The 26,155-nt window shown below is 44.8% G+C and overlaps 2 protein-coding genes across 2 annotated transcripts in view; one reads left to right on the top strand and one right to left on the bottom strand.

Moving 5' to 3' along the window:
- The window catches only part of T265_13633 (hypothetical protein), a gene marked incomplete at both ends in the record, with an annotated part of 99,364 nt that extends 75,174 nt beyond the window's left edge, over positions 1 to 24,190 (top strand). Inside the window, 6 exons of the mRNA XM_009169824.1 lie at positions 3,148 to 3,339; positions 9,969 to 10,164; positions 14,783 to 14,954; positions 19,954 to 20,195; positions 21,849 to 22,217; positions 22,711 to 24,190. Coding sequence (XP_009168088.1) covers positions 3,148 to 3,339; positions 9,969 to 10,164; positions 14,783 to 14,954; positions 19,954 to 20,195; positions 21,849 to 22,217; positions 22,711 to 23,565 — 2,026 coding nt within the window. The remainder of the gene's footprint in view (positions 1 to 3,147; positions 3,340 to 9,968; positions 10,165 to 14,782; positions 14,955 to 19,953; positions 20,196 to 21,848; positions 22,218 to 22,710) is intronic.
- T265_04934 (hypothetical protein) lies at positions 538 to 726 on the bottom strand (the record flags this gene model as incomplete). Its single annotated transcript, XM_009169802.1, has 1 exon — positions 538 to 726. The coding sequence occupies one exon, from the start codon at positions 724 to 726 to the stop codon at positions 538 to 540; it is 189 nt and encodes a 62-aa protein (XP_009168066.1).
- Positions 24,191 to 26,155: the final 1,965 nt, after the last annotated feature.

Genomic DNA, 26,155 nt, shown 5'->3' on the forward strand with positions numbered 1-26,155 from the left:
TGCATTCAAATATTTGGAGATATCTGTTGTACTAATATTAATTGCCGTGACTTGATGACATTTAACCGCAAATTGTAACTTCGCCTGTCCTGTATGCATCCCTTGTGGTTCAAAGAATACAATCAGATAAGCGTTTTCATGAAAACACTCGGATCGGACATCGTAGCATACACAATAGATCATCCATCATCATGTTTCTCGGTATCGAAATGACATTCGACTGCTTGAGTGGGACGTTTCTGTGGAATTAATTGTGAAGTGATACTTCATCATCGAACCTAATGGAAAACCAGGGTTTACAGTCAACTTCCACGTTCCCATGCCGTGTCCATCGGCGTGCAGTATGGCTGCTTTATTTTTGCATTCCTGTTTGCCTTTGTGGCCACCTATATTCTCCACAATGTACTGTAAGGTTAGCCTGAAAGGTGTGGCGAATTGCTCCCCATTGCATAGGTAGATGACTTAACGTTCGACAGGGATGTCGTCCTAACTGTACCGCCGCCTAGGAAATGCAAATAATCTTGGGCCGTTTGACAGCTAGAATGTCTCTTCCACAGGATTAACATAGCCGGCCACATCGTCTGTGTAGAACGTTATGTTGACACTGTTGGAGTTGGTGGAAAAGTTGTCTTTCTCCAGAACAGTGTTTACCAGCCTCAACCACCACTGGCTGTGATACGATATGGTTGGTTCTATTGCGCCGCCGTATTTGCTGTTCGGGTACATGAGTTTGAAACCTGGCCTGTCCGTGTAAATGACGTTTGTTGATTCAATATGTTTGCGAATCGTTTTCTATCTAACATCGGACTGTGCTGTGGAAGTAGAGCGCCAGAAATGGCATGTTAGGGCATAAGTTGCTCGTCACCGACAGACCCACCATAAGCGGGAATGTTTCGTTGCGCTACTTGAGCTGGCTCCGTCTCATCCTACATCCGATGCTTATTATATCGTTGCTATCCATGCGTTCTGGATGTGGTTGGGAGAAGGAACGAGAGGCACAAAACGTTTGGCGAACGGCGTGGCCAGAACATCCATCGTCAAATGACTGTCTCTTTGAACGGAACCTCAACTATCATGGCCGCTGAGTATGTGAAATTTAGCTTGAGTCCAATTGCACGTTCAGCTGTTCGCTGTTGTGGTCACTTCAGTTAACTGCGAAAAGCAAAAAAGCGTCGCAGCCTATATCAGCCATTTACGCATTTTCCAATCACAGAGCCACCCTTTCTTCCACTCTCTGTCAATAGTTTCAGCCTTAAAGCAGAGTATTGAGATCCTTTTTGAAATTAGTTCTTTCACTGTTGTGTACGTTTTGCGTTCCTTTTTTCCTAATACCTCCGTGAGACTTCCCGTTTGGCAATTCTTAATTAATTGTAGTTTTCTTCGAGAATATATGCTCTGTGCTCTAATGCCCAATAGAGGATATGAGTGCTCTACAAGTATAGATTTCATCAGTCTATCTATATGTGTTCCTATGCATCCGTAGTTCTTAGCTTATACTGTTGTTTTCTTGTACTGTATCACACCACGGTATACAGATCGACCGCACATACGCCGTAGTGGTGGTAGTGGTAAGACACACATACATCACAAGTTGAACGTGGTTAACATGAACTGTCTTCTGTATTGTCTCGTGTCGATTGTTCCACCACGACCAGGCACGCCCAGCAACAATCTTAATGTGAAGATAATTGTGTCAATCAGCGGCTTGTGCACCAACATGTCCCAAACATTTTCCAATGCTCTTTCTTTTAAGTTGTCCGTATCTTTGCGTGCATGAAATCTAGGGCTCAATTTTTACTTGTTCGCGTCGTTCCAAGGTGACTTATCTGGCTAACCTTCTCTGTACGCACGAGATCGATTCAATTCGCTTCGCAGATCGAAGTCAACTTTTGGTCTGCTTTCATCACTTGTCTCAGAGAGTTCGCGAATCATTACTACACTGATTTTCGATACAAATACCACTCATCGTGAAGTTTCGAAGTGGTCTATCTTTGCCGTGTTTACCAGTGCTTAATTCAGCTATAGCATTCGTTCGGCACATAGCTTCCATGCAAACAGAAGAAAGTACGAGGGCTTAGATACTGTCGATTCTCTTAAGACTGGACAGGCTCAACCGAAAAGCTGGAGTTGGTTCCAAAGCATGGACCTCCTGGTCTGTAACATCGCGCGTTAACTTAGTGCCTAGTTGAGATATGTACGTTTCATTTTGTAAAATATAAGCGCTCAAGGTAGTTTATGTGGTCAAACCATGTAGCTACATAAATGCAGTGGACGAGAATATTAGCGACTCAGATTGTAATGATGGCCGTTGATTTGCTCGCTGAGCCTAGTAATTTAGCTACAAACCAACAACCAGTAGCCTGCATGTTAATCAAAACGGTTTCGTTACTTTCTCTGAACTTTATAGAGAAACGTGACCAACTGAGAGCAGACAAGTATTATTCTCCTTTTATCGGGGTCCTCGTAGGCCATTCGGTAGGGAGTCCACCCTACACGACTTTATTAGTGAGTTAGGATTTGGTTTCAGGGATGGTCATCTACTGCCATTATAGTTTCCTCATTATTGTCTTTGGACAAACTGAGCGTTCATCGTAAGGCTAGCTAATCTCAATATATACCTAGCTAATCATCCTTGGTCACGCGTTCATCNCCTCGTAGCCCTTTGGGTGGGGAGCCCCCCCTCCACGACTTTATTAGTGAGTTAGGATTTGGTTTCAGGGATGGTCATCTACTGCCATTATAGTTTCCTCATTATTGTCTTTGGACAAACTGAGCGTTCATCGTAAGGCTAGCTAATCTCAATATATACCTAGCTAATCATCCTTGGTCACGCGTTCATCGGCCTCTGTTGAGGGTTGAGTTAGCTCAGTAGATGCGTCTTTTTGAATCCTCACCTGCTGGTGCATCTCATCCAAGCCTGTGGAATCTCGCAGTTCATCCTGATTCATAGCTGGAAATGGAGCAAAGTTACTGAGGTCTTCAACATTCTCTCTCTTCAGGCGTGACGTGTTGCTCCTCTCTCTTTTTTTTTAACTACACCGATCTGGTGATTGCGGATGGAGAAAAGTGATCAGATGAGGTTTCTAAGTGTCCTTGACAGTGTACACTTTGAACCAGATGACTTTGTTTTCCGTCGTTTTCATCTAGCCTCGATTCGGGCTCACATCAACTCTCCCAATCCATGCAACGACCACAGTCGTCCGCATTGGACACACAAGCACCGGTGAGTCATTCGGTGCTCTGGGAAGGCGAAGTGCATGTGAACGATCCTAATTTTTCCGGTCCCTCTCGTCTGAAGATGAGTCTCATACTGGAGCAAGCTGGATTGCGCGACTTCAGGTAGGTTATATTCTCCTGACTTTTTTCGTCTTAGTTACATTGATTGTACAGAAGACCGTGTATGCCGCGCGTCAACAAATATTTCGAAACTTGTAGGGCCAGACAAAGACCAAGCACAGAGGGGACGTAATCACTCTGGTAATTTCCTTAGCATTTTACTATCACTTTATTGACTTAACATTGGTATAGGGTGACAAAATGCTCCACCGACCCACCGGAAGTTTGTAATTGTGAAAATGCCAGTTTAGCTGAACACTGCAATTTATTATCCTTTACACCATTCGAGCAAATTAGCCACTGTCCCTATCCTACGCAACACTGGCTCTGATTTCCGCTAATTTCAACAACCTTTTATTGTTAAGACAAGCATTCTCATTTCTAGTGGGGACGAAACTTTACCAAGCGAACCTGTGGCGTCCTCATAAATTTTAAGGAGGTACGTATAATGTATGATAAACTTAATATGTGAACTTAAAGGAGACAAGCTGTGTACGAGTGTAAGCCAGAGGTTTCTTGATTGGTGCGCCATTTGTTAACGAAAACAAGCCTCGGAATAGAAACGAGCCACTGGACGTTTCCCTTCTAGTTAGTTTAGAGAAAGGAAGAACAGATCGACCACAGTTTAAAACTGCTCAGCTCTAACACCCTTTCGGCACCTAGCTGCCATGCCACACGAGGGCTAAGATACTGCCAGGTTGCCCAAGCCTAGACAGGGGAAGTTGAGAGTCATAGGTTGGGTTCGAACCACGGACCTTCTGGTCAGTAAATTCGCGCTCTAACCACTTGGACCATTTCGCCCCCGACCGCAGTTTGACAGATTCCAGATGTTGGAAGAAGTGATCGGAGAATGGCGGATACACCATCACATGTCTTCACGATGGAACCAAATCCGCATCTCCAAAATATCGGTCACCTTACCAGCCTATACTGTTTTATGGCATAATTCACCGCTGTTCCAGTTAGTTCCCCCACGATGTACACTGATGTCCGTGAACAACCACCGGCGGTCCCACACCCTCATTACACTGACCCGCACAATAGAGTTTCTCTGTTCACAGCACAGCAGATCCCTTCACCATACGAACATATGAAGGCAGTGAATTCAGCTTATTTACAGCTTATTTTAAAGTCTAGCCTAACTTCCCGTTCCAGGTACCCACAGTACAGACAGTTCCACTTAGTAGGAACAGTTTTCATAGATTCGTACCGAAATCACCCTGTCCTAATGGAGCTAACTGTCGCACAAACCTGTCACATTGTTCTTGGGAAAATCTCAAAGACGTTTAATAGGCAGACGATGTCGAACTCCGTTCAAATTCCACGTATACTTATTGATTTTCCCGTGCTATCCGGTACCCTCTAACCGCAATGCATCATTGAAGAACTCTGAAGGCACACCTTCAAACGTGGTTGTGGCATCAGAGCAGGTGGGGTGGAGGACGAATTTACTCACCTGTATCATCCCACTGATTGGGACTTCATTGTTATTGGCGAAGTGAGCTGTAGTATTACTTAAGCCTGTTCTGTCTTCCTCCGAAACTCGTGGGGTAGACGTGATATCTGCTGGTTAGTGAAAGTTACAGTATGTACAGTGTTACCTTGTGATGGAGCAAACACAAGGCGATCACTTGACTTTCATCGCCAGTGACTTCAAAGCTTCTTATGCGTCTCAGTAAAAAGCAAGCAAGCGCGGTGGATGGGGCTTGTGTTAAATCAACCGTTTCTACGGCCGATGAGTTGGTTTGGATCCACTAACAATGCTAACTCGGTCATTTGCTGTGTATGCCAAGTGGTAGATTTTATGACCGTTAGCTGGTTATTAGCTGAACCGTATATTGGATGGCGAATCAACCAAAGGTAAGGTATGGAAAGCGTTACAGCAAGCGTAAGCCACACCGATGCATGGATGAGGTGCGAAAGGCCCAGCGTTACTCGCCAACATGACCTTGCAGCGCAGTCAGTGATGCCGCAACATCCATTTTCCTATTTTTAATGATTTAGTCCAGTTCAGTTTTCTCCAACCGGAAATCTGTGTTCCGTTATGCGGCGGCTTCGTTAATCAAAAACACGGGGTATAAGGGAATGAGAGCCACGTGTTGGAGGCGGTGGCTCAATCAGCTCACTGATGTTGAATGGCTCTGTCTGTCCGGTATAGCAGAGACTGTGATCTACGCACTGAATGTGATAGGCTTGATATAATGAGGCCACCAGCCCACTCTGCTGCCTTCACGAACCTTCTCTTCGTCCACTGCCGCATGCTGTGACGATCCAAACCTTATTACGTACGCAATTCACCGCCACGTAACTATCACTTCTACACTGAAGTGAAGTTCATCTACCAATCTACCAACTGGATCAACGTCGACAGCAATACACCAATAAATACTGATGATTAACTATCATAGAATCATGGGGAAGAGTGCCCAGTAAACAGTAAAAATCAAAGAGAAAGGACGTGGCTTATTACAAAGCCATATACTACTATGGCATGTTATACCATATGGTACCTGCATATTGGAACGTCAGCGAGATAAACACACCTCACTTTCGCATCAAAGTAAGACGCCATCAAAAGTACTGCCTCAACATAATTTTCAAACCTCTCTTGACATGAGCTCACCGTACAACGACAGATCAAGTTCAGCTAGGCAGTCCTGCTCAGAAATGATGGCCTGCTCGCCGTTGTGGTCGGCTATGTCCAGTAAGGTTTCTAATCACGTGCAAGAAAGATTGCGCGGAACTCGAACAGAAAGCTGCGAAACCCCACAACACTCAATTTGACAGTATCATTTCGTATTGCTAGGTCATGGTTCGTCCCCTGTAGGCCCTTCGCTAACAAAAGTTGGGGATTGATAATAGTGCTTTCTTTGATACATGGTGGTTGAGTTTGTGCAGTGCGTGTTCCAACCACCTTAACCTACTGAATTCCTCTTGCTTTCTGATTCGTCATCAAATGCTTGTTTACGCGCCGAACAGACCGCAGCCAACTGACACTTATCACACCAAGAAGATACCGATGATCTAACCTAATCAGTCTAATGTCCTCTAATCGGATGTGCCAGTTCTGATGATTATTCAGTGATATCGTCATTACAGATTATATCTAACTGCTGTTCCCACTCCAGTGCTAGAAATATAACTCACTGACAAGAAACACAACAGCTTTTTTGCAACAAGTGAGTGCGTGCGAGTGCAAAAGTTACAACGGCTCCGTGCTATTTAAAAGACATTTCCTGACATTGATCCCGACTTTCTGATAGGCGTTTAGTGAACACCCATCAACATCGATCGTGCTTCTATCAATGCCTGGATGCTGATCACATTCCGTCGTGCTTCTGAGCCGCGCCTGAACAATCATCGGCTTTTGCTGAATTGATTGAATGATTGACTGGCCTGGATGCTTGCCGGCTTTCTTAGTATTAGGTCCCGGGCGTCCTGGGAATCCGACTCTCCTGATACAGATGTTTTGTAGACACAGCCCTTTAGCATCAGTGAACTTCGCTTCCGACGCCAAGAGTGACGCTTGTTCGAATGTCACTCGTGCTTTTATATTACGTGCTTTGAATTTTGTTATAGTATAGTAACGCCCTATGCAGCCTTCCCTTCCCGAAGTCCCAGAGGGACCCAGGAAGAATCAGAATCCTGATGCAACACTGCACTTCGAAGGTGCGAAATGCAGACAGAAACTAGGAATGGCCCTATGGACGTTAAATGACGAGACAATATCGTCCGTATATTCCGAGTCTACCAGTCTTTTTCTAGGCTTAATTTCCATATCAAAATCACCGGCCGCTTGACTTGTGAGTTCCATGATAATGTCGATGACGAAATTGAACGTTGACAACAGCCTTGCCGGACTCCACAGGAAAATTTATGGAATAGGGCGCACCAAGTCTACTTACGAGCTTCAGGAGCTCTGGTCGGTTTTATGTAGACGAACTGAACTACCTACATGTCAGTGACTCCTTTGAAGTTGAGGAAAACCGAAATTGGCAGACTGTTGAAGAATTTGACATGTGATCGGTGTATCCGGGCAAAATCCTGATTGGTGCTCTCAGATTTGCGTCTCGCGGTGGGGTTAGTCGTCGCATTATTAATAAAGCCAGCATTCGCGTTATGAACAGTCTCCGGAACAGTCGCCTTGTGCCCTTTTTTGAATAGGTGTATGATGGTTGATTGCCGCAAGTTGCCCATACGCCTTCTTTTATCTTAATAGGCTCAAACAGTCTAAATAAGACAGAACACAGTGACACATCGCTGGATTTAAGTAGCGCTGATGGAGGTGTATCTGGCAGACCGATGACGCTTCGAGACAGAAGGACACGAATATTTAATCAACCGAAGGAAGATTCGAACTCAGATCGCGATTCAGCGAGTCGAATAGAGGACATGGGCCTACGGCCAACCAAACTGTTTCTGCCCCGTGATCTCCGTACTGACACTTATTATTTATTAGAATTCCAATATCACCTTTGATTAGCTCACTGAGAGGCGATGTCCTGTTTTACCGAATGGGTGTAGGAAATTGCTTTCATTCCTCGCTGTACTAGAATGCTCCAGCACGGCTCCCCATCTACACACAAACTTCGTTTGTTCTATAGAGGAAAATGTCTGTAGCTCAGGTAGCGTAGATGGCCGTTAGCTTGTTCGCTGAGCTAGGCGATTGGATTGCAAACGTTCCATCACCAATCGAGGTGACATCATCAGTGCGTTATTGGGGAGCGTAGTGGTGCGTAGCGGTGAGTTGGTGGTCATTTGATTTGACGTTTGATGGATCATCTATCTGAATTATGCTGCGGCCCATGCATAAAGAAGTGGCAACAATTTTTCCCAAACCCAATGGTTTGCGCGTGTGTGCTCAGAAACACCAAGTCAGAAGTTACCAGCATCACTTTTAGTGGTTATTATTTTCTAGTTATGGATGTCTTCTGGCGAGGTCATTTTCAGTGCATCACAGTCATTTCTGGTATGTTCGTTTAACACGTGGTTAGAAAAGATCTTCAGCTGCCAAACGAGATTGTTTCTTCAGCTATCTACGAATGACCATTAATCGAGTATTTGGCCTCGTTAGCGTGGTCAATGGCCACGTGATCAATTAAGCTGCATGCTTGCTCAGCAGTAGAGCGGGATGCGATGTGGCATAATGGTGAACAATGCGCCCAAACCCAGTACAGCCGAGGAACAACTGATGGTCAGCACGAAGTTGTAGAGGTCGTTCAACGTTATGATCACGCCTTGGGTCCAAAAATTAGCATTGTCACCAAGGCGCCGTACTTGTTTATCGAAATTTTCGTAGTTTATGTGAGCTCTTCGTTTTGGATAGCATGGCAGTTGTTTCTCAGTAATTCTCAATTGGTCCTACAGTTGATTGGCGGACAAGCAGAAACTGTAACCAAGTAGCGGTTAGTATTTCGACTGGTGCGAGTCCTTATGGGGTGAGTTGCATTGAGGTTACTGTTCACAAGTATTCAATCAAGCTAGGAAGCTTCAGATCAGAAACTTAGAGCTATGTCAACATTTCAGCTGAAGAATCCCCGGATGTTCGTAATGGATGGCATCGGGTTTCAGAAACGCAGCGAAGGTCTATTGGAAAATTACCAAGAGTGAGCACAGGAGCAGCTTGTTGCTCAGCTTGTCTAGGGGTTCGAACAGTAAAAATGGGACGACTAGGTTCGGTTCTTGAGTGTAAGGTGGCATGTGTGAGCTACGGTGTACCATTCGCTTACCACCTTGGTGTTTGACTTACATGCCATTTACAGAACAGTACTTAATAAAAGAGACAGGTCCGTAATTGAGAGATACTAATAATGGAAGATAGTAGCTGTCAAGAGCCATGTGTTCTTGTTTATCTGCCCCACCGTATGGAGCGAATAAGACGACGACCCTACTGATGTCAATACACGATGATCGATGTGGCGTGAAGGTACTTTTGTGAAGCTTATGGTTGTATGTGGGCTGAATTCTTACTATGGAGCCCAAACCTTGACAATAGGACGACTAGGTCAACTAAGGATACACGATGATCGATGTGGCGTGAAGGTACTTTTGTGAAGCTTATGGTTGTATGTGGGCTGAATTCTTACTATGGAGCCCAAACCTTGACAATAGGACGACTAGGGTCCTCAACTAAGGTCTTTGGCTCAAAACCCCAACCGTAAGACTAGCGCAATAGCTTAGCTTTTAAGGAACTGCTTACCCAACTTATTCCGACCCTGAAACTGGCGAATCAGGCGATTTCGTTCGTTTACACCTCTACCTGCTGACCATTCTTGTAGGACAGTCATTATGGCGGCTGCATGGGCATCCCCACTATAGCCCAATGAGTCGCTGACCTGCGCACCATGATAAGGTCGGATCTCTTCGGGTTATTCATCTCCTTCCAAAGCACCACTCATTCCTCACTGATTTCACGGTAACCTTGACAGCTTCCAAGTTCTTAGGTTGGATCCCATACTTTTGAGTTCTGCTCTCTGGCATACTGGTTTTCTGCAAGCCAAGCATGCTTAGGGAATCAACTTATGGGGAACCCCATTTTTACCACTTTTGTACCTGAATGGTCGCGAACTAAGTTTTTTGATGGCAGGTTTTCTGAGCTCTCAAAGTGTTCATGTAGTGTATGTTTACCTCAGCTTTTCGGAATTCATCCATTTTTTCACCAAAAACTTGTTCTTCATTGTCATTCTCAGTCAATTGAATATGCAACTGTGGGGACCGGTCGCCCAATTGTCCATCATTCTGGCTCATTGTGACAGTGCGCTGGTTCATCGGCTAACAAACAACTCCCCTGGTGGTAATCTGCTTGCTCAGGTGTTAGTAGAGTTGCCGGTAAGTTTGCACTGGCTGCATGAACGAGGTTTCCAGTTCATCAATTCGGATTTATTGTTAATCCGACATAACCTCTTAGATGCACTGTTGGATCACGAAATTTTGTGCACTTGTTTCGGCTTAACCTTTTTTTCAGGTTGTTTTGTGTGATCACTTTCGACAGAAAGTGGTAATCTGGATGATGAAACTGTTGAACAGATATTTCTTGTTTTGAAGCCCCACTTTTGCCCGAAGCAGTGATTTCCTGCTTTTTTGGCCATTTTCCTAGATAGACGGATAGATAGCATCACGAACCACACCCAGGTAGACATTTGTTTTTTCCACGGCGCAAACTGCATGAGGACTGGTTGTGTGTATCAGTTCGTGTTCGGACGAATGGCAAAGCTCACGCCCTAGTTGTGTATCAAACCCCATTAGTTGGAAAACGCCCACTGGTCTTCCACTCCCCACTGGTTGTCTGTTCGTTCTTGCAAACGGAGTTGTGTGATATACGATATTTTCTGTAGTTAGAATAATAATATTTTCCACGAAGACTAAAATCTACATGTTGTACACCATACGCACTTACATCGACTCGAATTTCGGCCGTTCTCTCGTATGTTTGTATACATTTACTTAAGACGACTATCTTCGTTGGCAGGATGAACTGGCTTCTCGTATACATGTTGCCTAGCACCGATGACCGGTTGCCAGGTCTGGGAAAACCGCAAATATTCAATGCATTTAGCACAACAAATTGACTGAACCGTCGACTTCCCGTAGGAGTTGCCTTCTGATTTCACTTAGTTGGTTGGTTGCTCCGACTGCTCCCTTGGCAGCAAACTTAGGTGTGCATTGTCCGGACTATTATCGATTGTTGGGATGTGTTGAATCCGATTACTTCAGTTCCGGTCATCCAGTTTGATCCGCTACGTAAATGGGTTTCGATCAATCATATGAAGACCGCCTTGGGAACCTCAAGTCCTGATTGACTGACATTCCTTCCCTCTTGAATGTCTTATGTGCTCTAGTCTATGTTTCCATTTCAAACATCATTCATTGGTCTACATCTAATGCTTACCACATGGTACTGAGTTGTCGCAACTTGATACATTTCATCCAGGTGTATGTGTATATTTGAAAGGAGTCATTTGTGGATAATAAACAGTTAAATCTCCGGTGGTGGGTGAATTCATATGACCATAGTGATCCGTTTTCGTGCCAGAAGTGGACACCACGTTCCAGTTCAAGCTTACGGATAACTCTTTTCACTGCGCTGCGCGAAGTGCGTAATGGTCCTAGAAAATATTGGATTTCCACCCTGCGTATCTGTTGGCCGTTGATAACTCTGACATATGTTGCGAGAGTGGAACGTTTGGTTGTTCTTACTTAATCTGACAATCATAGAAATCAGTTGGGTATGAGTGTAGCCCAAGTATTGGCCCATACGTTTGCCCTCTGTTTTCATTCTCCCAAGGGTTTTTCAGCTAAGGAGTATTTAAATGTTTTCGAATTGATTTGGTGTGAACTCCGTCTAACGTCACGTATCTCACGCGGTGATCTGCTCGCACTGTTCAATGAAACGGCAAATTTAAAACCGGATAGGAACCCCGTATGCGTTTATAATATTAAACATGGGTATTTGGGGGCGTTCCTGGGCGTCGAAAAGGTACTCGACAGCCACCACGTTCATTCGGTCTAGAATTAAACACCGATCTTGTTGGAAGCTTAACACCTAGTGCATTCTTACTGAACTCAAACGATTGAGAAGGGTAAAAGCCTTCGGCTACAGCCTATTTGGGGAAGAGCAGCACGGCTAGGCAAATGTAGTGACCAAGGTCTCATACATTTCAGATTTTGAGCACACTAGTATCCTTAGAGAGTTTTCGAATAGCAGGATGTTTGGAAGAAAAAACCAGAGATATTTCGCGGAGAGCTTTCTGCAATTGTGGGTCGGACCAGAGAGAATAAGTGGGTGATGGGCAGACAGAGCATGCACTGGTCTACATAACATGTAGAATTCATCGTACAGCGATCAATTCCAAGGATGATTATTCATTTCAAATGGAGCGTTCTTGGAAAAGATGTTCGCTTGTCGAAATGCCGATGGGCTGTTCCTCTGTTTTGTGTGGCAGAATTAAACCGCAGCACTTTGTTCTCTTCCTAAAGGGAGAGAATCGTTCCTTGGTTATGTTTTACGGGTAAGCGCTATATTTCGTCTAGTACTACCCACAGTTAGTTGGTGGAAATCTACGCTGAACGTTAGAAAACCTTTAGAATCACTTAATTCGTCAAAGCCAGCTAGGCAAGGTGAGCAGCCTGTGTTGTTTTTTTGGTGCAGTCCAATCACCATTCCAAATGGCATATACACTCAAGTGATGTGTAGTGGACGACCAGGCTCTCCATCACGTGAGCTCACCAGATTCTAACGAGGTATTTTAAAACAGGTAAGTTGGCCACATCGTGGGAACTCTTACGGTTGGCAAATAGTCAAAATGGTTTTGTTGGAAATAGATGAGAGTTACGTGAGCTTTGATTCCAAGTCGCTGTACACAAATTTCCTCCGAACGAACGCTTCAAAGTTATCCAGACGTTGCTGCTGGAACCACAAGCTCAATGTAGATTTTTTCGCTAATACCCCGACAACATGCTTGAATCTCTCGAGTAAGATCTCCGGATGTTTGGTTTGGATCAATATGTATGTGAATGACTCCAAGCGCGTGGTTTTTTTAAGGTTTATTTACTCTGGATTCCATCGGGTATTCTAACCCTTTGTGAATTAAATCGGTGATACTTAATTAATTAATTAATAAGAAAACCGACGATTTCCATCAGTTCGTCAGTGCTGATGATCAGTACTTTGAATCCCAAATTTAGTTCAGCATGCAGTTGGCGTCCGATTCAGGCACACTACTCCTTAGGGTGTGTAAAGGACTGTACGGAAATCTATAGCTTGCCACAAACCAACATAGGTTGGTTATTTCGAACTACTTGTTAGCCCGTCTGACGTAAATCAACACTGATGCGATCTGATCAACGTTTAGCCGAATAGGCGTTCTACGAACGGAACGACCAGTAGCCCAAATTTAGACTTACCACAGATCTCCAGATTTGGAATTCCGATGCTCTTGATTAAGCTTCAACTGTTCATCCGGATAACAGGTCCCAAGTATTATCCCATAAAAAGTAGTGACACGTAAGTTTATTCAAAGGCTGGTTAATGCCTGTAACGTCACACGTTGGCATTCGTTTACTAGAACTAACAACTGTGTACATACAAAACTAAATGGAATGACTACACTGAGTTCTACATGGGATAAGCAAGCCTCTAGCTAAAAAATCCTCGCCCCTGCTCATCCATCTAACGTAGAGCAAGTGTCTATTCTTCAGCTCTCATCGTACGCAACGATATTCCATTTGGTGCATTTACCATATTTCTAGTTATGGCCTGAACGTTAACCGCTCTTTGACCTTGTCATCGCATGTGGCAATCTTGTGGCCACTGTGCTTTGAGTCAGTGTGAACTTTGGGATCCCTTTTGGAAGTGGTAGTTCCTAACCCGGCGTATGGATGTCGGCTTAATCCCATAACTTGATGCGTGTACATTTTTTATTATTTTCTCGTTGTGTTCATAGGACCGCATTTGTTGGTAAACTGATTTAACTTTCAGGGTTCCGCGCGTAACTCAACACAGCCCAAGTAATTGCTGAAAACAATCGATGACATGTCCGGCAATAAAATAACTTAATCTTGCCACCCAAAACTTCAATTAAGGTCTGATCTGCGATTAATTTGACCCGATTGTTTCTCCCTACAACTTCCTCTCTTGGCATGACAAAGCTTTTGTATCAAAATCGATTCATTGTCCTCCAGTCCTTCCTTCATTTATTTTGTTAACTCTTAATGGGATTAAGGTTATTTCTGCTCCTCCATCAATTTGTCTTCCCTAGTAGTAAATGGGTAGTAAATGCTGATTAAACTGTTGACTGTACTCTTCTCATGGGTTATCGTTGTTTGAATGCACAGCCTTTCTCTTTTTCTTTAATTCTCGCGTTGTGGAGCTCATTTCCTAAGTTTTCAGTCGACTGATACCGGTGCTCAGGGGTGTTCGATTCTTTGCTCATTGACCGCACAACAGGTTTGAATGCTCAAGATGAATCTCATAAGCTTAACCATATGACCATACAGCAAGAAGTGCCTGATGATTTGGTGAACAACTGTGCAATCGCGAAGTTTTCGGAAATGTGTTCATCTGTTGCTAACCTGTTTTCCGAATAACATCTGCTATGTAGGGGATGTGGCCACGTGCACCTGATCATCAGGAACGTGGTTAGTAGTGTAGAAGTATATTTCTTCCCAGTTCCTGAAACCAGTGTGCACATGGTAAAGCCGATGCACATAAAAATTTGAGCCTAATGACTAAGCCGAGAGACGGGATAACTGACATCCTTGTCCCTCAAACTAGTCGCTGCATGTAACCCTTATTTTGTGGCATTTGTTCTCAGTATTGGATTGCTTCCACTGTTAAACCATCGACTTTTGTAGGCTTCAGTTGTCTATGTTCATATTGGTTGCGTTTCACTCCATATCTTTTTGTGCTCTCGTGGTAATTCCCGTAACTCTGTTTTCTTCCCAACAGCAATCAGAGGAGGCCTGTAATTTGGTGTCCGCACTGTCATCTTCTATCAGTTCGATGGCCGTACCGTTGGGGATTCTCTCGCCTCCACCAAACATGCTGCCAAATCCTATCCCACCTGGTACCATTGGGTTTGTGTGTCTGAGCTACAGCCTGAAGCGTAACCACATTTACGGTGAGTGATTGTGCGTTCATCCTTTATTTGGCATGTTGTGCGGCAGTGAAGTGGTTATATGGATTAATCGAATCAATTGTAGGTTGTGTTGTCGCCCCACATCCACTTTCAACCACTTCACTCATGTCAGTTTGGATATAACGGCAAAAATCATATAAAGTGGTCAGTAATTAACAACACTCAGACCTTCGGGGCACATGACATTCGTTTGGTTAAGAAAAGTTTCGAACCGAGCAGGAAACTGTTCATACACACACAATAGGTGCGCGCCATGTTGAGTATTTCATGTTAAGATAAACTGAATACCTTGTTTACCAAGATATGCACGTACCTCTGCTGCCGTTCTACCTTCAACACTGCAAGTTGGACGCTTGAAACGGACGGAGCCTTTCACAGTCTTGAGTGGACGGGAAATTCGGGCTTATATACAAACTGACAATACCGCACAAAGTGCTGTTTTACGTCCAGACATCCTGTGACTTCAGCGTATAGTTGAAACAGGTTTCTGCCTACTCCCGTCGTCCCCACTAGATCGCACTGTGCAGCCGTAGCGAGTGACATGTACACACTTTTGTTTTGTTCGTTTAAGAAAGTTATCCGTCGTCTCTTCCAGAAGATAGAATCTCTTTAAGGTGTTTTCGGCTTGCGAGGAGCAGGGACGCCGATTTACACCTCGAAAGAGTCTCCTCCAGGTTGTGGAGTACTCAACTATCTCGACGGTATTGTTTCCTCACTAGGGGTATGGCCAACAATGCTTGTGCCACATGCCTCATCATCGGGGTAATAATATTTTGGTTCTATCTCGATGTTTTATAAGCCGAAGTAGACTTTCGCTCGAAGTGAAGTCGCCAGTAGTCTTGTATCTGTCAGACGTATCAGTATCCCCCTAGTGAACCTGATGTACATCGATCAGCCTGTGTGGTTTAAGTCATTATAAACAAGCCAAACTCGAACAATAACCGGATCACTTGCTACACATATTTATTCTAATATAAAAACGAAAACGGTAGTTACCACCAGGAACTCGATCAATATCTCGCTTTTGTGTATTGCTGCATCCTATGTTCTGGCTTCAAAAGCTTTGATCCTCATTGCAAGTGCGATGTTCCAACGAATTGTTCTGTGTGTATACGTCAAGCTAAGTCCAGTCAACGAGAGCCCGATGATGCGTATACTGTACCAATCGTGTCATCGGATGCCCCGATTAATGTTGTGTCTTGTAGTGGTGGCGGTGGCCGAGCTATTGATTACGCCTGCACTGTGCCTGCCAGACTACGCGATAGGGAGAAGACAGAGAACTGGGGACACGGCTGTATTGCCAGGACAAAACGTACAGAGCGTCTGCGTAAATATATAGGATGACTAATAGGCCAAATATGGTCGTTCACTTGTTCGCTCCGTACAGCCGATGGTGGTGGTTCGGTCGTGAACGTTCTCAGGCCCACTACGCTGGTCGTGTGTTGCTTGGCCGTGTTTAGTGGGAGCCGCCGACTCACCTACTTTTCGGACGTGTCGAACCGATGGTCACCTTGGGGATGCGTCACTCTGTGCACATGTGCTTTTTCTTCTGTCTGGGCGCGCCCTGACAATTAAATAGTTAATTTTCGTCAATGCCTCGAAAAACTTCCGTTATGCTACTTCCTCTTGTGAAGTAAACTAGCCGTCTGCGTAAGCAGAACGTCCTTCGAAAGGCTCGTTTCCTTAAGCGGTTTACAGTCAAGGAAATTCTTGTCGCCCCGACTGGATCATCCACGGTTTGTTTCTTCCTGATCAATTGAAGTTAGCTGGGTTTTTTCATTACATTTGTTGTAAACCCTCGCGAAGACTCAAGGAAAGCTACTCTTTTAGGTTCGTCACTACCCAATATTTTATAAAAAGCCGACGTCATGTACTTTGAAGCTTGGTGGCAAACTAAATTGGTCTTTTGGATTACCGTTACGAAGGGTTTCCTCATTGACTCACTATTTGCTTAGAAGGTTACCGAGTTCTAGCTACTCTGTATTCAACGCCCTAGTCATGCACTACATCACCCTCTGAAAGGAACTGGAAGATTTCATCAGTTTTGACTGTACTACCACCCGTCGGGGATCATCTCAACCGAAATCACGAAACGCCAGTTCAATGGTGCCGCCAAGTAGAGCATGGTCTTGGGAAACAACCACTATTGTCCCTTCTGAATGGTTCCATATGTGTGCAGCTGAATCGACTGACCATATTGACGGCCAAACGCCCCTTGTTTTGACGTGCTCAACGTTAGAGGTTGTTGGACCATATAGTTTTGATTTTTTTGCAAACAACTAGTGGTCCAACCAACATTAGTTGATGAGTTTGCCTTGGTCTCCTCATCTCTTTCTTATCACTTCTTGAGTTTCTTTGAACTGTATGCTTGGTTGTCTTCCCGGTGATGAAGATTATCATCTACGGTAAATTTTTACACAGAGAGACGATACCCGTCTATAACAAAGTCAGCCTACTGGTCAAGCATCATACTTTATTTGGTAAAAATGAGCAAGCAGTATTTTACAAAGCAACTAATCCAGAATGGGAGGAGCAGTACACAAACGAAACTGATGTGAACATGAAAACGACTCTACATCGTATTCGTGTAGTACAATTTAATATTCAATTAGGACCTAAATATGATCTGAACTCGGGAATTGCATCCATCTGATGAGCACCTTGGAGGTTGGAACCGGTAATGGAGTCTCGAAGAGTTTTCTGGATGAACAGAAAAAGCACAGTTTTCCTAGATGTGTTGATTACTCGGCGTTCAGATGGAGGTATACAGCTCACAGGCCGTCGCAAAACCATCTGAAATAGCCAATGTCTGTGCCGGGAACGTAGTTTGGTGGAAACCCTTCCTTGCAAAGCTACAACTATTCTCTGAAGACTTTATCAAAAGACGTTTACTTTTGTACGCCATACCTGCTGAAATACATATGGGGCTGAAAATCCCCTTTTTGTATTGGTGGTACAGACTGGTTACCTCTGTGATCCTCAGAGTTTATTTCGGCATTGTGTGTAAATAGCTCGAGTAGCAGTTGGGCCTTCCTTCGCGCTGGCCTCCAGACGTTTCGTCTTTGTGAGCGGAAGTGTCGTTGTTAACCGCGCACTATGTCTCTTTGTTTGTTCCATTTTCGCGCCATTTTCAACTTTATTCGGCTTGATGATGGCCTGCCTGTCTACTCTATGTAACTAAATATACTTTACTTGCACAAGACCAAGGATACCGTCACGAAACGGCTGTCGCTAATTGTAAGGAGTAATTCATACCGTGGTCAGCTACTGAGTATGTGAACTCTTCTGGTACTGGTGACTGTTGTATTCTACGCACTGTTGACTGAATTTTGTCGGTTTCGGTATTGAAATGGAATACAAATAGCGAATTTGAAATGCTGATTGCTGCAACCCCGAAAGTAATGCAACCAGCCCAATCATACGGATCAACAGTTTCGAGGAGGATGGTTTCGACCATTCATCTAATTCCGCCGTGTTGGGATACTTTTGTTTTATAGAACATATTGGTTCACCTCGGGTGGCATTCTTCGAACAATGATCATGTTCTTTCTTGATACGATGCTGTTGATGCTTGGTTGAGGAAAACACTTGAACAGCCCACTACCAGTTTGCCTTTTTGAAGCTCGTTGGGTAAAGTCAACCTACTTAATGATATCCGAACTGGTGAAAATGGCTGTCCAAACCCCTTCATACACTTAAGTAGTATCGTTTCAAGTACCTCGATATCCTGGATATCCGCCCAGGCCCACCACGAGGTGGCTTTTGAGTAACACATTCGCTTGAAGAATTTTTACTCACTGTGTTTTTGTATTACAACTGTACTCCCCGAATAAGTTGGTTCACATGCACATTCTTTTCTTGTCCAATTCCAGGGCTTTTCACATCCATACTCTAGTTTGTTGCTATCCGCATTATAGCACACTGCCGAAATGGATTAGCCCGCGTGTCTGAGCACGGGGCAACATCCTTGAGTAAATAAAATCGATCACATTACTCCACATACGACCATGACACGACTTGATTCAGGTATTATATAGTGTTTTCTACTTATGTGACATCAAGTCCGCAGTGCTGTGCCTCATATAGTGGATGACAGTTCGTTGAACTTTCGGCAAAGAACCGTAGACGACGCGAGCAACGCAGTATGTGTCAAAATTAGGTAAACACAACATATTGGTCGGGGGGTCACCTTGGTATTTCGTTTGTTACTGTGCGGAGAATTGGGATAGACGTTTCTTTGCGTATCTCTGATGGTTCTCGTTCAGTGCTCGGTCGACACGTCTCCCTTTAGGCTGATAATGGCGTATCTGCATCGTTCGACTTTCGAGTGGCGGTGAGCTGCTTGACAGTCTGCTATTATGTTGCGCCCCCGAAGTCTGGCTCTTTTTGCTTTTCTGGAATTGGTTGGCTTCCATTCATTTTAACCTTGATTCTAAGACAGCCTTCTAAGGGTGTTTGGTTCCGGTTTTACTCTTAGGTTTCGTCGCGACGCCCCATTTTTCACAGAGCTAACTCCTGCTAACCGGCAATCAGTTTGGCCCGTCCAACGGTCACAGAAGAGCACTTGTAAATTCACTGTGGGTCTAATAATATTGATTTTCGGGGTCTATTGGTGGCACGTCGCACCGGTTGGTCATCTCTGTGCGAAACCACGCGCCACTGTCTGGTTTGCTGTGGCGCACTTACCTGCACCGACGTGACCCATGTTATTGATTCGACGGACTTTTATCCATGTTGGAGCCGTTTTTATCAACCTTTGTTCCAACTTAGTTATTTTTTACTTGAATATGCTTGAGTAGCTGTCCGCAGCACATCTGACCACATATACTTGGAACGAGCCCGCATCGTGTTTGTCCGGTGGAAACAAGTCCGCATTATAGCTTTTGTCCTTTCATTCTTTCGCATAGCTTTCGAAGATGGTTTCAGCCAGTACTAGAAGCACGCTTTTAATCCTTTCAAATATTGTTTCTTTCATCCACAGGTCTTATCCCAGCGGATTCCGAGCAGTTTCGGCAAGATTTGCCTTCTAGGCAAAGTAATTTTACGAAGTCTGGTGCCTCTGGTGTTGTTGTAGGACCTCCTGAGGGCTCCGGTCCCGCACAACGTTCCTATGCACCAGCAGTGTCCCGCGTGGATGACCAGTTTTTATCACGTTCCGGAATCCCCACGCAATCTTCGTTTGTCGCACCCAACACGGGGTCAATGTATGTGTCAGTGCAACGCGTAAGTGACTGAAAAAATTCGTGGTTGTGTAACTTGATCTACCTACCGGTCAACCTCTACTTCGCGTTGTCCAGCACAACGACAAAGTTACGCAGGTACTCTGCTGGGAGTTTTTTATTATCCAAATACTGGTGTTCAGTAGGAACCACATTTTAGTTTCTGCTTATTTTGAATCTTGGCATTAATTACACGAACACTGCTGTAAACATTTTTATGTGGTATGGTTTGAATGTTGCCGCGGTTTCACCTGGTATTTGTTCCACCAGACTGTCGTGCATACATACATCGACCGTCTAAACCGCATTTGAGTAACTAATGGTAAACTGGAGTGTTTTCCATCACACCAGATGCATCTCCCTTAGGCGATATATGCTTAGTCTTGCATTATGGTTAACATGAGCGAATTTGCGTCCTCCAGACTCCATACTTATTAGATGTTGAGAAGCTGGTAGTGCTGTTTCACTACATGAGTGTAGTCAGATTTCCCGGCAAATTTCACGGCTTTATGGTAGGACGCATTGACTGCCCGTGGATTATGGGACTTTAGACCTGTTTGCTTCTAATATTGCGTTGGTCTGCGTCTACCTTTGCGTTCAGTTGCCAATACGAAGCTTTTTGGGACCTAGATTAATCTCTCTCGAAAGCAAGCCTTCTTGTCTGCTGTTTACAAGCCTCCATGATATACTCCCCACACAACGGGTGCCATTCGTCCCCGCTTTTAATTCTTTCCTTTTCCGAAGAATGTTTAACTGCCGCTGCTTTGTTAACATGTGTCGAACAATACTGATGTAACACAATGCGTACTTCGTTCCAAGTCAGCTGCTAGCAATGGGCAGCAGAACAGAGGCTTTCATGCGCCTTAGGAAGCCTTTTTGTTCCCGAATGTCAAATGATTCGACGTGCTAGTGGACTAATAAAATAATAATAAATAATAATCGTTCAGCTGTAGTACCCTTTCGCTGCCTAGCTGCCATGCCACACGAAGGAGGTACGAGGGCTGGGATACTGCCAGGTCGCCCAAGCCTAGACAGGGGAAGTCGAATGGCAGAGGTTGGGTTCGAACCACGGACCTTCCGGTCAGTAAATTCGCGCTCTAACCACTTGAGCCATCTCGACCCCGTGGACTAAGAGTCAGCTGGATGTAACTGGCTGTCTTAGAAAGCTCGATGACATACCAACCAATGGTCTGGCAATGACAAATACAACGACATGTAGAGTTCGGGTATCATGTGAGTCCTGTTGATATGATGTTTTGATGGCCAATAGCCTTTCGCGAAGCGTACTGTCCACGATATGATCGCTGAGTGTTGTGGCTTGGGTTCTTCTATGACCATGTATGTCTACAGACCCAGTCCAGTTTCGACCAGTGTACTTAGCCTACTATATCCAATTTGCTGAGTGACAGAATCCGCATACAAAACGCCTTTTACAAAACACCTCGTCAGAAGCTTCAACCAAACAAATTATCTTTAGTCCTGCGTGAGTGCACTGTTTGCTCCTCTGAGGGATCCTCCTTTGGTGGTGTTTGGCCTTGCAGAATCTTGAAGGTTGTTCTAAAATTTGCGTTTCTTAGCCTCGTCTCAGTCTACATTATTCATTTCTGCTTCTGATTGAGTATAACATTCTAAAAATTTTTAATCTCTCTTTGTGCAGCCTATGGGTCCTGTGAGCGCTGGAGATCGTTCCACTCAAAACGCTCTCCCTGGTCAGGTCTATCCAAACCAACCCCACTTGAACTACCAATCTGCCGTCTCGACTGCACAAATACCCTCGTCGGCCTCTTATATGTCAGCCAGTGGATTCAGTGCCAAAACCCAGTTATCGTACATGCCCATGCAACAACAACAACAGCAGCAGACGACCTTACAGCGCAACACTCCATCTCCTTCGCATCGACAGCGGGAAATGATGCATTCACAATCTGGACCTGATCCACAGCCCCCGCAGTGGATAGCATCTCAAGGGGAAATGTCCCATCATAGCCAGGGGCGAGAAGGGAAGCCCGCGGTTCAACAGCAACAGGTTAGTCGGCATTTTCTGTCTTCATACTAGTGAGTCTCCGTAACCTCCATGATTCTGGTCGTCTTGTAAATGGTCCTAAATTTCTGACTGGTGGACATTGTAAATTCTGTCACAAAAGCACCTTGGTATTTATTGTCACTGACGCTTTAGGGATTTTTTTTCCTTCGTGTAGTATTGACGCCCCGGGAACACCTTGAGCAATCTTCCAGCGAAAAAAAAATAAAAGGATGTGGCGAATCGTTTTCACCGGTTTAACAGGTGTAGCAGATGCATCCAAGTCTAGTTGAATGACTCATTCGTAATAGATAGCTTGAAATCCTATCGTAGAGAAGAAGCTCGATAGTTCATTTGTCTCCACAAGACACTTAGACTCTCATGTTCACTGAATTGGGAATTCTCAGGTCACCAGTGTTGTAAACACTTTCCATGCACTTGTCTGATGATCTGGTTATGCTGCCTTACACTGTGGTGCCCTATCTGCATGCCATTTCAGCAACTCTACCCCCAGCGCCCTCAAATCCACGCCAAGCCTAGTCAGTCGTATGCCTTCCAGCCACAACCACTAGTTCCGAGCGATCGGTTTGTGCAAGGTTCAGGTAGTGCTGTGCCAATTTCGAACGTCATGTCACAACCTGGAATGGCGAATGAGCCCGTCGGGATGATGGATCATCGTAATTCTCCCCAATTTGGCGCATCCACCCATCAATCACAGCAACGTTTCCTAACCAATGCAGCCTTCCAAGGTGCCGGTATGGTGCAATCGAACTATCCTTTATCTGGTCCAGCTGGAAGCAGCTCAGTGCCTCCGAGCTATGGTGGACAACCTTGTAGCCAGCGCGCTCTCTTTCCTGGACAAGTTCCCTCCTCTTACCAACCTGTCAGTTCGAGCAATAGTTCGGCAATAGGTTATCCTGGACCTGGGTGTTATGCCTCGCGAGGTAATGTGAGCATGCCACAGTCAGCAACGGCCGTTTCCGGGTATAGGTTCGCACCTGAACACATGGTCAACGGTGGAAGTAATAATAACATTAGCAATGTTGGTTTCATGCAGATGCAACCACATGCAGGCAACCACAATCTAGATCCTAAACCACATCATCACCCATCATCCATGGATGGCCAAACTTATCAAACCATGTCCTCGCGCTCCATGAGTTGTAGTGTAATCTCTGTGGACAGTACGATGGGCGCGAATTCCGCCCAAACTTTGCAGCAGGCTGGTGGTCATTTTTCCACTATGCCCACTCAGGAACCCACAATACAGCAGGCACCCTCCTCCATGTATGGTTCCGTGCATCCGCAGCAACATTCCACCTACGATGCATTTGGGCCATCTGGTTTCTTTTAACCACCCCGCCCTGCCATCACTCCTGCCAACGAACTTGCAAGTTCACAAAGGCTTGTGTGTTAGAAACTGTGATCAATTATTAATAGTAACACTGTTATATCATTTTTCCACACATACACATACACACACATTGTTCCCGTATTATTGTCGTTCCTACTGTTTTTGGCCACCGTTTTTTGTGTTTGTCTCCCGGAGGTGGATAGGGAATCCCTTGTCTGTGTTGCTCCCCTGCCCTACGGGTAATTGGTCACTTCATTTTTCACATCTCGAAGACTTTGAAATCAGTTTTCTCCGCTATGCGGAGTTCTGTTTAAATTCCCCGTATCCTTAACATTTTTGGGTCGACTGTTTGTTGCATACAGTGGTATGGTGTATCATTGTACATATTAGCATCACCCTCTCTGTTCCTGTTGATTCATTCACCGTCTTTGAAGGTGTATGTTCTGTTTGTGCACATATTGTCTTTCTTTGATCTTCATCCGAAAAGGCCCGATTTGCAATGGTCAAACACATTTTTATGGCTTACTTGGTGTTTCATTCCCCCGTCCACATCATCACTGTTCTTGTTCGCCTTCTCCTATGTACATTTGCATACTAAACATAAGAATAGGATCAGATCTTACACCGCGTCGGTTTATTTGTTTTTATCAGGCAGGGAGTTAATAGGGTATTTACGGAACTTGAATGTGTCCCATCGTACGTATAGTCGTGTGTATTTGGCCCCCCGGTTGAAAGATACGGGAGTGGTGTCTCTTTGATTGGGGTGTCCCTGTTGCTGTGGGCTGTCAGTGACATTATGCTCTTTCTGTGGCGGGTGTTTGATATCTTTTGTGAGTGCGACAAATCAGTTCACTTAGTCCGGCACGGGTGCACCAAATATCCGATTTTTACGCACGGCAAGGCGGGCTTGTGAAGTATTCGTGTCTTAAGTCTGTGCCATTCAGCATAATCTTTAACGTTTTGTTTTTAACGAGGATGGCAATATTACTTGAAGCGAACTCCATAACAATCGGTTCTGCGCGTCTATTTTCGTCCGCACAGTATCTGTGGCATGCTTTAACAAATAAAAGTATGCGAGCTCCCAGGGCAAGCTGTACACTAACCAAAGTTCGGTTAAGAAAGCCCAGTGATGTGGCGAGATAGTGATCGTGGTGTGGACCTTTTCAGTCAACCAGTAAATCTGAGATTGTATTCCACCAGGAGGGTATCTCAATCATTTTGAGGAACCAGAAACATGAGACCCTGGTTTTCGTAGGGTTGATTTACTCCGGTGGTGAACGCGGTGGGAAAAGTGAAGTTGTCTTCGCGACCCATCATCGGGGGGGGGGGGGGGGGGGCCCAACCAAATGGTTTTCGTAGGGTTGATTTACTCCGGTGGTGAACGCGGTGGGAAAAGTGAAGTTGTCTTCGCGACCCAGCATCGGGGGGGGGGAGGGGCGCACCAACCAAACGTTAACCCGTCTCTTCGATGCCGGTGCTTCTCAACCTCTTGCCTCCTGCATTCGTTTCTGGAAATGTACCATGGTCACTCACCCTCAACGCCTGACTAAAGAGGTATTTTTTCGGGAAATAGTATGAGTTTTCTTTCATTTTTCGCAAAATGGACGGAGTGAATCCCGCCTGTTTCCAACACAAGGTGGAACGACCTCAACGACTAACTCAGGGACTACAGCCTGAAAACCAGTAATCTTCACCTCTTTTGAAACCCTGCTTCCAGCTGAGAGCCGATAACTTACACGGGTCAGTAGCCGTAAACCGTATAATCTCGTTGTTTTGGAATAGTCTTTTCCGATAGTTCGTGCTGCGTTAGCACAAAATAAAATGAGGTTTAATTGCAACAGAAACTGGAAAATGGATTTATTACCACGGAAACTACATCTTCGAATAAAACTTGTAGGTGTCGTACCAAGGAAGCGTACGTCGATTTCCTAAAGATGGAATGAAATGCAACTCGATGTGATCTTTGTGCGGTGCAACCCCTTAGGTCAAATTAGCGATATTTCAGCAATAGGACGACTAATTCGGTGGTTTAGGGCCTTGTGTCAAGCGCCATTGCATGCATACCAGAACATTTTGACACTTCTTGATCCGTGTTAGTATTACTGGACGGTGGAGAACGGTCTAATGGCATCCAGGTTTCGCATGATGCGTTTTCGGATCCTTTGAGCCTGCCCAATAGCAGCTTTTGCGAGACAAGAATCATGAGCTTCTTGCGCTCAACCCATAAAAGTGCACTGCCGATAGTTAAGGAAGGAAACCAGTTCGGGTTTGACCTATTGAAACAAGCAATTTTTACGCAAGATACTGTACCGTTGGATCTTCAGTGAGAATTACGGGTTCGACTGCTAGCGCTTTCTGGATGAAGCTGCTAGCGATACTCGCGCAAACCCCTACAACGGACTTGATCAGCAACGTAGCGGCCCTTTTGTGGATTTAGTAGGTGTGACGGACCGTTTAAGAATCCAAATTTCGTTACTGTAGAGCTGGTTGCAGGGATCGCCAACTTCCGTTTTGTGGCATATATTTGGCTAATTACGTATCAAAAGCACAACTACTTCGTTAAAACCCTTGGAAGCTATCGTTGTTAGCC

The sequence above is a fragment of the Opisthorchis viverrini genome (genome assembly GCF_000715545.1).
Source record: "Opisthorchis viverrini unplaced genomic scaffold opera_v5_90, whole genome shotgun sequence".
Taxonomy (NCBI): Eukaryota; Metazoa; Platyhelminthes; class Trematoda; order Opisthorchiida; family Opisthorchiidae; genus Opisthorchis; species Opisthorchis viverrini.